Here is a 14,228-nt window from a genome sequence, read left to right as displayed (position 1 = left end):
ACCTTGCTCTAACCACTCCAGAGGCCTCCTCGTACCTACAGTGGAGGTTTCGAATGACTTCCTGAAACTGCGGCCATAGTAGTTTCACAGATGGCACGCTCTTTGTAAGACGCTGTGCCTTTTCCAGTTGATTCCGCACTAAGCGAAGATCAGAGATGCTTTCCACGTGCTCGTAGTTTCTTCGACTCTGGTCTGCATGGATAAACTTTGCTGTTATTATCAGACTGTGAAGATACCGAGAAGCCGTAGAGTTCTGAACACGTCGGTCTTCCTTGAGGTAATTCACGAATCTCTCCACTGAGGTCAAGTCATCAACGAGAGACAAGGCGGGTTTCAGTTTTAAGTTGGTCTCGCAGTGAGCCAAGAATGTTACTAGCCTCTCCACGTGTTTCTGCCATGTGCTTTCTGCCATTCTCGGCGACCGCCTTCTGTGATTGAACTCGGCAAGATAAAACGCTTTCATCTCGTGAACCGAAGCTATGACATCTTGGAATGCAGAAATATTGAGTTTTCGTTTCTTTAACATCAGAGTGATTTCACTATCATCTTGCTGAAGGCAGTCTTCGCCATTAGATTCGTCGGAACTGTCCAAGTTAGATGAGTCTTCCTCCATTGATTGGAAGTCAGCGTTGTTGCATTCATCTTCACTTGAGCTTTCCTCCCGGGGCGTGGCCTCGTTAATCGAGGAGCTCTTGGTGGCGGTCTCACCAGTTTGCAAGATATGGTCAATGGAGAAATTGGAAGTTGTTGCTACTGGACTTCTTTGATTAATGCCACTGTCGTAAGATAGAGCTGATGATTTGGAACTAGTCTCTCGACTGAAACGCCTCTCGACTTTGGAGAAAGTACTATAGCCGGCGCCAATGCGCTTTGTACTTAGCTGCCTTTCATTTTGCATGCGCGATTCGTGATAAGCTTGGAGAATGTTCATGTCTTGTTTAGATATAAGTGAAATTACCCTTAAATTAGCTAACTGAGGCCTTGCTCTTTTAACATTGTCCTGAATGTCCCCAGAGCAGTGGACAAGAGTCAATCCTAAGCTTCGCACGCAGGATTTAATCGTTTTTCTTGGAACGCCAGTAAACATTTTGTCGCATACTTCGATGAAAGCGTGATATGTCCGTCCTTGGTCATCAGAAACTGGGAAAAGGGAGTCGTCGTATTCTTCATCACCACCAGTAAGAGAGGAACTTTTGTCTATCTAATAATAACCAAGAAAAACAAATTAACAATAGCACTTTACAGTAAGAGTTGTTCTAATGCTTAGGCTCAAGAGTAAAGAACATCCTATTTCTCTTCACATCACCTTGTCAAGCAGGTGAAAAATAATCTACAACTAGTAACACGGATGTAGACAGATTTATATATTGAACACTGGTGCACGAATGTGTACCAGGGTTATCATTTTAGAACAAATTATTTCAGTGATCCCTGTCTCTTGCACGAGAGGTTCTTTAGGAGTATGTCAAGCCCATTCAGTCAACAAGCTCAGTTTTAAGCTAAGTTTTCCAGATTTTCTGTCTGATGGCAACCGGATCAAAGTGGTCGCTGAGTAAAATGTACCCACATTCCTTACAAAGGAACATTTGAAGTACTATTTTCCATGGTTCTTGACATTTAGCAAATGGTGCCTTTAAATTCTATTGCTAAGAATAGAAAGCGCTTCGTCTCCGGAGATCGTCGTATCTTAAGTAGCGGCTCCCAGCTTTTACAACTCTTGTGACGAGAGATGAAATTGAAACAGACTTTGATAGCCATTACCGAAGCCTTAATCAGACCCACTAGTGAAAGCTTAGCTCAATCCTTTTCCTTTCGACGTCGTCTTATTTTGAAACAGTGTAAACACACAACTCACCAAATCTTCCAGTACTGGGTTTGATGTCCAGCTTGAGTTTTGTAGCTCTTCGCGTCTAATCCGCACTTCAATCTGAAAGAAAAACATATAATTAAAAACTATATCTCACCATTTATCACCAAAACCAAAATTCTCCGACACTAGTGAAAATACTTCACTCAATCATTTCTCCGCCAAAGTTTCAAAAACTAATAACCTAATAAACAGCGCAATTTCTATGTTCAAGACCTCACACTTGGCTTCTATGTTTTCCGAAAATGATCAACCGCAATTGATTTCTCGGCTCAGTTAAGTTAATGTCCTTACTCCATGTAATCAGTGATGTACTCATTTTTCTACCAAACGCAAATTCAAAATCTGAAATGGACTGTTTTAAACGAGAATCAAGCAGTGGTTCTCACTCAACTCACCGGATCTCCAAGCTCCGTTCTCGTTGAACTACTGGAGGTTTGTTTTCATCCGATGCCCGCTTTTCTCTGAAGAACAAAAGAAAAGAAATGATTAATGTTAAAGGATGTGAATTAGGCGCTACTACGCACCTTGCAAATCTGTTCTTTCTTGTTATTGATCTTTTCTTTCAGAAAATTCTCTTTCAATCTTATTTTATTGACTGTGATGATTTCGGTTTCCTAGGTTGACGAAAAAATCTCCCTCAGTGACTTTTTTTGGAACAAATGATGCAATAATCACACAGGAAGTAATTAACTTTCAATTAGTAACTGGAGCCGCCAAGTACTAATCGACTTACACCTTGAACGTTCAAGCATTTAAGTGCTTAAACGTTCAAACACCTAAGCATTTCGATGGATTGACTGAAAAGAGATTTGCCTCTATTTTCCGAAAAGGATTTACTGCAACTGATTCCTCAGCTAAGTAAAGTTAACGGCCGAGCTCCCTGTTATCAGCGATGCTCGCATTTTTCTGCTCAACGGAATTTGAAATCCGACATTTCTGGGCTGTTTCAAATGAAAATAGATGCCCGCTTTTCTCTGAAGAACAAAAGAAAAGAAATGATTAATGTTAAAGGATGTGAATTAGGTGCTACTACGCACCTTGCAAATCTGTTCTTTCTTGTTATTGATCTTTTCTTTCAGAAAATTCTCTTTCAATCTTATTTTATTGACTGTGATGATTTCGGTTCCTAGGTTGACGAAAAAATCTCGCTCAGTGACTTTTTTTGGAACAAATGATGCAATAATCACACAGGAAGTAATTAACTTTCAATTAGTAACTGGAGCCGCCAAGTACTAATCGAGTTACACCTTGAACGTTCAAGCATTTAAGTGCTTAAACGTTCAAACGCCTAAGCATTTCGATGGAGTGACTGAAAAGAGATTTGCCTCTATTTTCCGAAAAGGATTTACTGCTACTGATTCCTCGGCTAAGTAAAGTTAACGGCCAAGCTCCCTCTTATCAGCGATGCTCGCATTTTTCTGCTCAACAGAATTTGAAATCCGACATTTTTGGGCTGTTTCAAATGAAAATATAGGGGTTAGGGGTTAGGGGTTAGTAGTTAGGGGTTAGGGGTTAGGGGTTAGGGCTAGGTTCCTGTGTCGTCCTGCCCACTCTGTGTGTTGTCCTGCCCACTTTCGTGTGTTGTCTTGCCCCCACGTGTGTGTTGTCTTGCCCACTTAATGTGTTGTCTTGCCCACTTTTTTTGTTGTCTTGCCCCCTTTGTTGATTTGCCCACTCTTCTGGCTCGGACATTGAGGGGTTTTTTTCCTTAGATCCTGTGCATTATGGGTGAGTTGTCTTAAATTTGGACACATTATTTCTTTTGCCATCAGAAATCTTGTGAGGGTGTTGGTTAGGGCTAGGATTGCGAATTCATGTTTGCCATATTTGGAGATTTTGAAAGTGTCTAAAAGACTTTCTTTTACTTAGTTTATAGCTACAAGAACTATTGTCGCGATAAACTAAGTAAAAGAAAGTCTTTTAGACACTTTCAAAATTTGATTAAAAGGTTTATGCAACCCCTTTAGACAAAAATCCAAGATGTTGGCCATCCGCAAATGAAATCTTTAAAATGGCAACAAAAAATATTTTGCAATGCAAAATTTTTTTCATAGATTTAGCAAGTGGCAAAGAATATACTCAGCGAATGTTAAGGATTTATTTGTTTTTGACAGGTGTCATTCAAATGGACAAGCACAGTTAGCATGTTGGAAAATGATGGCATAATGGAAATGTAGCAGTAGTCATGCACTTGAAGAGTAAACAATTTTATTGAGCTATCTGGTAAGTTACATTAATTATAAAGTTTCGAAGTCTGTTATTTCACTCCTTCAGGTAAAACCCGTGTCCTTTTTTTCAATGTTTATTGCTGAAGATTAAACTTGTTAAAAACGTAGTGTAGCCCCTTTAGTCTGGCCTTTCCCCTTAAGGCATGTCCGGCAATTATAGCCAGAATAGCTCTTAGGGTCATGAAGGCACACAAGCCTCTCAACCGCGACAAGGCAGAGCTACTGTGAGAGGGAACACATACACAACAAACACAAGGACGTCACAACACCCTTCACTTTCATCGAGCTATTCACCTCAATAGGAATCGCCCTCAGATCCGGGGACAAACATATACATTACAATACATGACATGAATACAAACATTTATACACTTTTTTTTTGTTTTTTTTTTGTTTTACCTTTTTTTTGCTTTTGCTTTTAGACTTTTTTTGTTTTTTGTTTTTTTGTTTTTCTTTGGAACGACTTACAAGCAGAATGAGAAGATTCGTGGGGCACTCCCCAGGGGTTGGTTACCCTAGCTTGTGTTTGATCCCTGACGAATATCTCAGACATTTTGCATTGTTGTTTACTATATTATTTGTAGCCACAACCACCGCCGGGACGAACTCATTTTAAATTTTTTTTTTTACTTTTAGCCAAACTCAACATGACACCACACCCACCACCGGGACCAACCATTGCGATGGACAATTACTTGTTCAACCTCTTCATGATGCTCTTCACTTTTTCGTAGCGTCTTGCGAATCCCTCCTTATCGCAGATGGCTGCAAGGCGTTCGTTTTTTAAGAACAAGACTTTCAGCTCCCGTTTGGTTGGGCACTTTTTGACCTTTTTGAATTCCTTTTCAATGGTTTTTGTATCTGCCTCATCCCAGAACTTCCGGCTGCCAGATTTGAGTGAGGATTCCACGTCGATCCCTTCAAGCCATTCATCCACTTCTACTCTTTCCTCTGGCAAATCTTCGACATCTTCTGAGGGCCTGCTGGCTACAAGGTAGTTGACAAAGTTGGTCACTTGTTTAACTTTTGACTTTGATGTTATAAGTCTTCGCAGGACAATTGTCGTGCACATTTTATTTCGGACCGTCTTCAGCTGTTGCGTAGCTCCTTTCTCTATCTCCTTTGAAAAGAGTCTTGTTATCTGTTCTTTCTCCCTCAGGGTTAGTGGACTTGGTTTGCCAGGGGTCTGTTGCATGATGGTAGGTGGGATAATGATGATAGGTTTTTCGGCTCAGGTTCTTCTTGACTGGCATCATCCTTTGTTGCTACAGGAGGATTATTTTCTTCACTTAACTGAGGATTTTGTTCAGAAGTGTGATCCTTAGAGGCTTCTGATTGTGTGGCACTTTCTTTTGACGTGACGTCCTTGATTACGTTCATTGCCCGTGATGCCGTCTCTGTCAAGTCTTCTCTTAAATAACAATTTCTAGACAACCTCTCTCCATGGCACAAGACTTTCTGTATGTTGCCTATTTCCTGTGGAGCGTGCCGTTTGGTCACGGTGGTTACAAACTTTCTCACTGATGTTTGGCTGATTCTTTTGTCCTTCCTCACGCCACTTTTCTCCCAGAAGGCTGCAAAACGTTTGCCAATGGTGTTATTTTGGAATTGTTCCCCGTCAGTTTTAACAAAGAGATGCTCTACGTCAGTTTTTGCAAACATAGGTCTGATCTTCTTTACATAGACTTCCATGAGCATTTGGAGCTCTTTGTCCATCCCTAAAGCTGCTGGGCCTGCTTTGGATCGCTTATGCTTCGGAATTAGGATGATGCTGTTGCCATCTTTCTCCTTTGCACCGTAGTAGTCCTCTAAAAGGGCATTTTCCAAAGGGCCAGGTCTTGAGCCCACGAGCAGCGCAAGTTTTACTAGGAGTAGATCGCGTGCATCTGTAAATTCTTGAAGTGAGAGTTTTTTCCCTGCTTTTGCCTCATTTAGTGCTTTTATTCCTGCCCTGTACGGTTTGGATTCCTCAAGTCCCTTAAGGTCAGCTGGTGTTAGAATAGTGTCACACTCTTTTAGGAAGCCGCGGTGCTGGATGTGTTGCGTTTCATTGTCAACAGTTGCCCTCCAGCCTTTCAGGGCACTAATGGTTTCTTTGAATGTGTCCAGATAATTTCCATGCAGAGGTGGCATGTCTTTCTTGTTGTATCGATTGGAGGTGACAAACATGTAAAACTTCTCCAGGCTCGTCAAGTAGGATGTTATTGTACCTGGTGCTTTGGTGTTGTTTTGGAGATGTGGGTGTACCCACTTTGTCCATACAATGTCGCCAAAATCGTTTCCCAGAATAGTGATGTCGTCACCATTTGGGTCGAGTGCCTCAAGGATATTGTGGACTTGACTGACATGTTGGAGCCAATTTTGAAGTTTCTTGTACCCGGCTGAGGGTAGTTGAAGAAAGGAGAAGAACCCACAGAGCCATTGGTGACGGGCATTTAAGAATGTTGTGGCTGAATAGTACTCTGGCTTCTTAACCTTTTTCAGATCAAGTTCTTCCTTGTCGTTAGCTTCCTCTTCGGACTCTTCATCAGTTTCGTCTTTGTCTTCTGGAAGCTTTCCACTCTGTTCTCCTTCACTTTTATCTTCTGCAATTGGTTCCGCAGCCTCCTCGTCCGTTTCATCTTCTAATTCTGCTGCTTTTGCTTTGTCTGGCATAATCTTAGTTTTCTCACGTTGGTGTTGTATTTCTGTCTTTTCAGGGGTAGCTGGTTTCATGCTCAGCAACATGTCAAGCTCTTGTATGCCCTTGTACCTCTTTGCGCTCTTCAAGTGCACCTTGTATGCGACGTTTGTGCTCTTTAACTTGTGTGCCTTTGTCAAATGCTGGGTTATGTAGGTAGTGATGGTGTTGCATCCAGGCACCGGGCACCATTTTCTAAATCTGCCGGGTCTTCCAGCTTCTTTTTTAGAGGTGGTTAGTGGAGGCCCCCTGAGACTCTTCCCTGCCTTTAAAATAGCAGCAGCCCTTGGGACATCGCTCTCTTCTAGCTGCTTTCTGGTCACATGACTCTTTAGATGTCGCTTGATGTCTTTCACCCTCAGCCCGCATCCTGGAACTCTACATTTTACTGTCACGTGGTGACTCCTTTTTTTGGATGCAACAGTTTCTTCATCCGTTTCCTCCAAGGCGTCCTCTTTGTCATCTGAATCGTTGCTCTCGGATGCCTTTTTGATCGTCAAGTCAAACTTCGCCTTTAAGGTTGACTTAGAGTTACTGACTTTAGCGTGTTTCTGACTTGACTCTGCTTCTTTGGTTTCAATCAGTTTCCTCTTTCTTGTGTAGCTTTGTCCTTCGGTTTTCATTGCATTACTTGTTTCTTCATTCGAAGAAGTTCCCTGGCTTTGAGACTTTTCAACTTTTGCATTTGCCAGGTCACCCTTTATTGCAGCCATTATCTCCTTCTTTTCTTCTTTTACAGCTTGATATCATGATTTCTTTTTAGGTCTATTGCAAACTCCTCCCTCGCTACGTGAGTCATATATTTGATTGCCAATCCGGAGTTTAATGTTAGCGCTTGCAAGCTGAGTTCTTTGGCACACAAAAAGGAAAGGGCAGCATCCTGATAATCAGCTTGCAAAGTTTCTCTTGTAATTGCAATTGGTTTAAGATACTTGACGTGCCTCCATGGACTCTCTCTCCTCCTTTTTTCCCCTCTTCTGCCTCACTTTCTGTCTTGTCTCCACCTTCAGTCATACTCTCTTCACTTGAAGAGTTTGGTTGATATGACGGATCCAGTACCTCGTCTTCGAATTGCTCCTCAATGTTTGTTTCTTTCCTTCGGTTTTCTTCTATGAAGTCCATCCATGATGTCAGCTCACTGAGCTCAGAATTCAGCGATTGGCAGACGTCTTGTCCATCAGGTTTAGAACTAAGCGCTTTCTTTTCTGGATAGTACTTTCTAGCCATGAGCGTAGCCATGGCCATTGTCAACTGATTCACTACTCTCAAAGTTGTATTTTGCATGTAGATAGCAGTTGTGGCGATCTCATTTGCCCTGCTGTAGTCAAGCTGCAATGACATGTGGCTCAGCACCCGTTCTATTGGCTTTATTTTTAAAGAAGGCATCCGCTCAAAGTCTAGTAGCTTAAGGGTTTCGTGGTCTCCATTTCGGGCATCTACCAGTTTCTCGGCATACCAATTTAGATTCCTTACGAACCTTCCATCATTCTCTTCGCCAATCTTCTTACACCAATTGACAGCGTCCTTGCAAACATGGCTCATTTTGACCAAGACATCGTCTTTATCAATTTGAGGCTTAATGGTTGTTTTCAGCTGATCTTTTTCTAGAAATTGGGCTAGCGCCATTAAGTTTTTTGCACTGTTCTCCAAACAATTCAATCCCATTTTCACTCCTGCTACGTATACTTTCCCTCCTACATTAAGGCATGTGGTAATTGCCGACCTTTCAATCTCTTTTATTTCAGGGACTTTTGCACTCTCCACGTTCTCCAAGAATAGTTTTTTGATGGCATCTTCGTCGCCCCACATTTCTAACTGTGCCAAATGCTTCACCCGATCCATTCCATTTAACTTCGCATCCATTTTCTTTGAGTAGCCAAAGAGCTAAGGGGAAAACATTTACCTCCATGTCTATACTTTGATATCTCATAGAGAATTAAACGGTTTGATGCAAGAATGCATCAACAGTTAGCCCCTTATATGTAGTAATTGTTCCCTAAATTTCAGCCGAAACACTTACATTCTCTTTGAGTTATGGACAGTTAAAATTTGAGTCATAGTACTTACAGATATCTTAGTGCCAAGTGAAACCAACAACCTGAATGAAGAGCCCTTGCTCCATTTTATAATGTCTGTGAATTTGAAACACTGGCATAATATCCTCTAAGACTTTGAGGAAGTTAAAGCCTTACCTCGTTTTCGCGTTAAAAAACCCCTAAGGGTATGGTACCGACAAACTTGTGTCCGCCATTTTGTATAAAACTTAAACCGCTAATAACTTTGCAAGGATTTTATCATATTTTACAAAATTTGGTATGCACGTAGCCTATGTTAAGGCCTATCTAACACGACAATTTGCTGGCCAAATAGTTAAAACCTGGCAAAGTTATTAAGGTGTAACGTTTCGACACAAATGACATCATAACTAATTAACAAAGGAACCGATTTCACAAAAATTAACACCAAACGGTTCCTTACAACATGAACAAGCATAATATAACATCAAAACATCAATAGAAGGTCCTCAAGTTCTAATAACAAGGTCCTTCAAACACATAGTGGTCAAACAGTGCACCCTTAAACTTTGACCATAGCCTGTGCAGAAGCAACCATTTTTTATGGGAAGAAAATGTTTAAGAAAGGTGCCCGAGCACCTTAGACACCTCTTCCGATAGTTTGATTGCTTCTGCTCAGTGTTCTAAGGGTGCCAAACAGCAAAAATAACGGAGCTCAAAAAAAGTGTACTTACCCTTCCAAGGCTTGTCTTTAATGGTGGTTTGTAGGCCCGCAAGGCGTACTTACACGGTACTTGAAAAACTTTGATAACGTGTACAAAAGTTACGTTTTAACCAAACATCTTGAAAATCACACAGAGTATAGCCAAGTGATTGCTCTTTCTTGTCATAAGTTGAATAAAAATTTTGAGGTTGATGGGCAGCTGTCAATCAAGCGTAATTTTCATAAGTGATATGGAAAAGCTTATTTCGTGAAACCATGGTTAAAATTGTCAGACCAGGAAAGCGGAGATCTTCACCTCTTCATTGGTGAAAACTGCATATGAATTGGCCCATTGTGGAATTTTTTATCAATTTTTTTTATTAACAAAGATAGGTCTGCAATGCGTACTCTCAAGGTACTTAAATAACTGTGAAAAATGTTAATTTACTTTCTTTTTAATGAATAAAGTTGAATATCACAGAGGATATAGTCTAACAGTTGTTCTTTGTTTTGATTAGTATTAATATTGGCTTAAAAAAAATGACATAATGTTTCCCGCACTGTGTGTTGTCTTGCCCCCACAGTGTGTTGTCTTGCCCCCACATGTGTGTTGTCTTGCCCCCTTCAAGTGTTGTCTTGCCCACTATGTGTGTTGTCTTGTCCCTTTGTTAATTTGCCCACTCTGCTGATTCTGACAGTGAGGGCTTTTTTATACGTGATTTCACATTTTATACATGATTTGGCTTCAGCAAATGATAGTCATCAACATAAGGAATGTTTTGAGTAGGTTGGTATAGGTTTCTGCATGTGTGGTTGCTAGGTAATGGAGAAGTTCAATTTCCCATACAAAGTCTTATAATGAGTCACGTAATTTCTCTAACTCAATTGCAAGTGCAAAGTGCTATATCTTCCTTTGCTTTCATTGGAATGCCATGAATTTTCAATATGTTACGGCATTATCCAAGTGCAAAGATCTGTGAAAAATTCATTGAATTCCAATGAAGCAAAAGCGTACTACAGCCTTGCAAAGTTTGACACTAGATTGTCACAGAAAAACGCTTTTTTAAAAAAGGCATGTCTTCAAAAGGTGATGATTCCATGAAGTTTATTTCAAAACATTTTGGAACATGTATCAAACATGGCTATTGTATAGAAGTATTTGCTGTAAGAACATCACATGAATATATTGAAACGACAATGAGTTAAACCTCTATATGGAAAAGCTTATTTTGTGAAACCATGGTTAAAATTGTCAGACCAGGAAAGCGGAGATCTTCACCTCTTCATTGGTGAAAACTGCATATGAATCGGCCCATTGTGGAATTTTTTATCAATTTTTTTTATTAACAAAGATAGGTCTGCAATGCGTACTCTCGAGGTACTTAAATAACTGTGAAAAATGTTAATTTACTTTCTTTTTAATGAATAAAGTTGAATATCACAGACGATATAGTCTAATAGTTCTTATTTGTTTTGATTAGTATTAATATTGGCTTTAAAAAATGACATAATGTTTCCCACACTGTGTTGTCTTGCCCCCACAGTTTGTTGTCTTGCCCCCACATGTGTGTTGTCTTGCCCCCTTCAAGTGTTGTCTTGCCCACTATGTGTGTTGTCTTGCCCCCTTTGTTGATTTGCCCACTCTGCTGATTCTGACAGTGAGGGCTTTTTATACGTGATTTCACATTTTATACGTGATTTGGCTTCATCAAATGACAGTTGTCAACATAAAGAATCTTTTGAGTAGGTTTGTATAGGTTTCTGCATGTGTGGTTGCTAGGTAATGGAGAAGTTCAATTTCCCATACAAAGTCTTATAATGAGTCACGTAATTTCTCTAACTCAATTGCAAGTGCAAAGTGCTATATCTTCCTTTGCTTTCATTGGAATGCCATGAATTTTCAATATGTTACGACATTATCCAAGTGCAAAGATCTGTGAAAAATTCATTGAATTCCAATGAAGCAATAGCATACTACAGCCTTGCAAAGTTTGACACTAGATTGTCACAGAAAAACGCTTTTTTAAAAAAGGCATGTCTTCAAAAGGTGATGATTCCATGAAGTTTATTTCAAAAAATTTTGGAACGTGTATCAAACATGGCTATTGTATAGGAGTATTTGCTGTAAGAACATCACATGAATATATTGAAACGACGATGAGTTAAGCCTCTTTAAAAGCAGATCTTCAAAATGTTCACCTAATTTGCATAAATTTAGAATCTCAATGATATCTCATCAAATATTCGACAATACTCTACCAAACTTTTTGTGCTCACTTTGCAGTTGAAGTTATTGAAACTCAAGAGGTAAGTCGCGATTTCACTCAATAACTTTGTAGTTATAATCTTTTAAACATAAAAATTCTCTTGACTTTAAAAAGACCTATTTTAAACATGTGCAAAATTTAGACTTCTCTATCTCTGTTGCAATGCTTTCAAAAAAGTTGAAAACTTTCAAAAAGTTTAGTGCATTATTCAACATTGTAATGGAGAAATTTCAAAGAAATTGATTGAAATGTTCATTTTTTATAACTGTTTTTGGCAACCTCCTTATGTGTTGTCCTGCCCACCTGCGTTACTTTTATGAACGATTTTCTCCTAAGCATTGCAAGGGCTAGGCTTCTAAAGGCTATCAACATGTAGTGCGTAAAAAGACCTTTTTAATGATATATGAACATTAAAAAACTTTTAAAAAATTAAAGGAAAAAAACCGGTAAAAAAAAAATAAGCTTTGCCCACCCAAAAATTTGGAGAGGTGTTTTCGTGGAAAACTAACTGTAAAAATTGTTCTTTTTGACAGAATAAGTTGAAACTTGCAGGAATATCATGAAATTTACATAGTTACATCGTGTCCAAATTTCAGCGCTAACCCTCGCATTTTAAAGAAAATGATATTTTTTAAATTCATCTGAGTTCGACTTTGTGAAAAAAAAGTCAAGAAACCATCTCAAGTGTAGTATACATGTTATAACTAGCCAGCATTTTTTTCCTTCGAAATTTTTCAAATTTCTATTTAGCTAGGGTTAGCCCCAGGGCACCCGTGGAGGTCCTTTAATTGGTCTTAAACATATCCTGCTCAATTTTCATGAAAAAAGGCAATTTTCTTCATGTATTCTCCCATCTGTGTTGTCTTGCCCACTTTGGTGTCTTTGACCTCCTGTAAATTACACAGAATTTAACGTTGCGTTTTGAAATTCCTCTGGAAGGTAGACAAGGGACTAAACTACAGCACTGCACATTCCAAAAGTTGTGAAATGTTAAGCCCGTCAGACAACATTGGCTAGGGCAACTCGTGGGCAGGACAACACTTCAGGAACCTAATTAGGGTTAGGGTTAGGGTTAGGGTTAGGGTTAGGGTTTAGGTTTAGGGTTTAGGGTTAGGGTTTAGGGTTAGGGTTAGGGTCGGATTCATGCGTCACCTCGCCCCCCTTCGGCCAGGATTCACCCCCCTTTTTGGCGGGAGTCGCCCACCTAGAGTCACCTCGCCCCCCTTCCGGTCGGGATTTGCCCCCTTTGTCGGGATTCGCCCCCATTTTGGTCGTGATTCACCCTCCTTCCGGTCAGGATTCGCCCTCTTTGCCGTCACCTGGCCCCCTTACCTCATTTGCATATGGTTGAACTTGCTTTAGATTTGGCAGATTATGGGTGAATTCTTTGTAATTTTCAGGATATGTTAACTTTTGGATGCTGCTTAAGATGTGATAGTTTTTTTCCGTGAGAAAGTGTTTTATTTTTTTATGATTTTTTACACCTGTTTTTTGACATTAATTTTTGGACCATTTTTAAAGTTTGTTTACTCGGACAGTATTTATTTGATTTTGAACTTATTCTGCGTACCTGTTCTCTGATCAATTGGCTGTTCAACTATGCATTTACTTTTCTTTCTAGTTAAAAAGGTTAGGAGATATCTGCCTTGAAAAACTGATTTGAAAATGGCCACCATCTTGGATTTTTTCTAAAAGGGTTGTATGGGCATTTTAGTCAAAATTTTTAAAGTGTCTAAAAGACTTTTTTTTTACCTACTTTGTGGCTAAGAGAACTATTTTCGCGACAAAGTAAGTAAAAGAAAGTCTTTTAGACACTCAAAATTTTGACCAAAATGCCTATGCAACCCCTTTGGACAAAAATCCAAGATGGCGGCCATCCGCAAACGAAATCTTTAAAAATGGAAAAAATATTTTTTTTCATAAATTTAGCAAGTAGCAAAGAACAGAAACTCTTAAAAAAAGGAAAAAAGGAAAAAAAATTCATATAGATGTTCTGAGGAGGGCTCGAACTCCCTGCCTTAGAGTTGGTCTCGAACCCAGGAATACTGACGACGAGAATGTGCATTTAACACTTCACAATCTCATCGTCAGTTAATTTTATGTACAATATTTAGGTATAAATGAGTAACTTCCCGGAAGTTAACCGCTTAACCAGCAGTTAACCTCTTTTGATGGAAATACACACTGAACAGTGAAATAAAAGTGTCTGCCATTCTATATATTGCCTGTAGTGAAGTTTTCTGTTTGTTTTTATTTTATTTTTTTTTGCTCAGTTTTTGGGTTTTTTTCATGTGCAAATTGCTACACGCTTCAAAAATAGTTATTTTGTGAGGAAAAAAAAATTGCGCCACGCTGGTGTCGAACCCGGGGAAAATGACGTGGAGATTATCCAGTTAACACATGACAATCTCACCGTCATTTAATTTTATGTACAATTTTTAGGTATAAATGAGTAACTTCCCGGA

General features: G+C 39.5%; 2 protein-coding genes across 4 annotated transcripts; both read right to left on the bottom strand.

The window, feature by feature from the left end:
• Positions 1 to 5,259: 5,259 nt before the first annotated feature.
• On the bottom strand, positions 5,260 to 7,491 carry LOC145501563 (uncharacterized). Its single transcript, XM_081481014.1, has one exon. It carries the CDS (start codon positions 7,489 to 7,491, stop codon positions 5,260 to 5,262), a length of 2,232 nt encoding a protein of 743 aa, XP_081337140.1.
• Positions 7,492 to 7,605: 114 nt separating this feature from the next.
• Positions 7,606 to 14,024, bottom strand: LOC145501046 (uncharacterized). 3 transcript variants are annotated; one of them, XM_081480609.1, is made up of 2 exons: positions 9,440 to 14,024; positions 7,606 to 9,360 (listed from the first exon to the last, which is right to left on the bottom strand). In XM_081480609.1, the coding sequence occupies exon 2, from the start codon at positions 8,639 to 8,641 to the stop codon at positions 7,607 to 7,609; it is 1,035 nt and encodes a 344-aa protein (XP_081336735.1). In that variant the 5' UTR covers positions 8,642 to 9,360; positions 9,440 to 14,024; the 3' UTR covers position 7,606. The 3 variants fall into 3 exon arrangements, with proteins under 3 accessions (XP_081336735.1, XP_081336736.1, XP_081336734.1); XM_081480610.1 differs by having other exon boundaries at positions 7,606 to 9,528; positions 9,945 to 14,024; XM_081480608.1 differs by having other exon boundaries at positions 7,606 to 10,372; positions 11,139 to 14,024.
• Between the last annotated feature and the right edge of the window lie 204 nt (positions 14,025 to 14,228).

This window comes from Orbicella franksi, chromosome 10 (assembly GCF_964199315.1).
Source record: "Orbicella franksi chromosome 10, jaOrbFran1.1, whole genome shotgun sequence".
Classification (NCBI taxonomy): Eukaryota; Metazoa; Cnidaria; class Anthozoa; order Scleractinia; family Merulinidae; genus Orbicella; species Orbicella franksi.
This window is presented reverse-complemented; position numbering and strand designations above follow the sequence as displayed.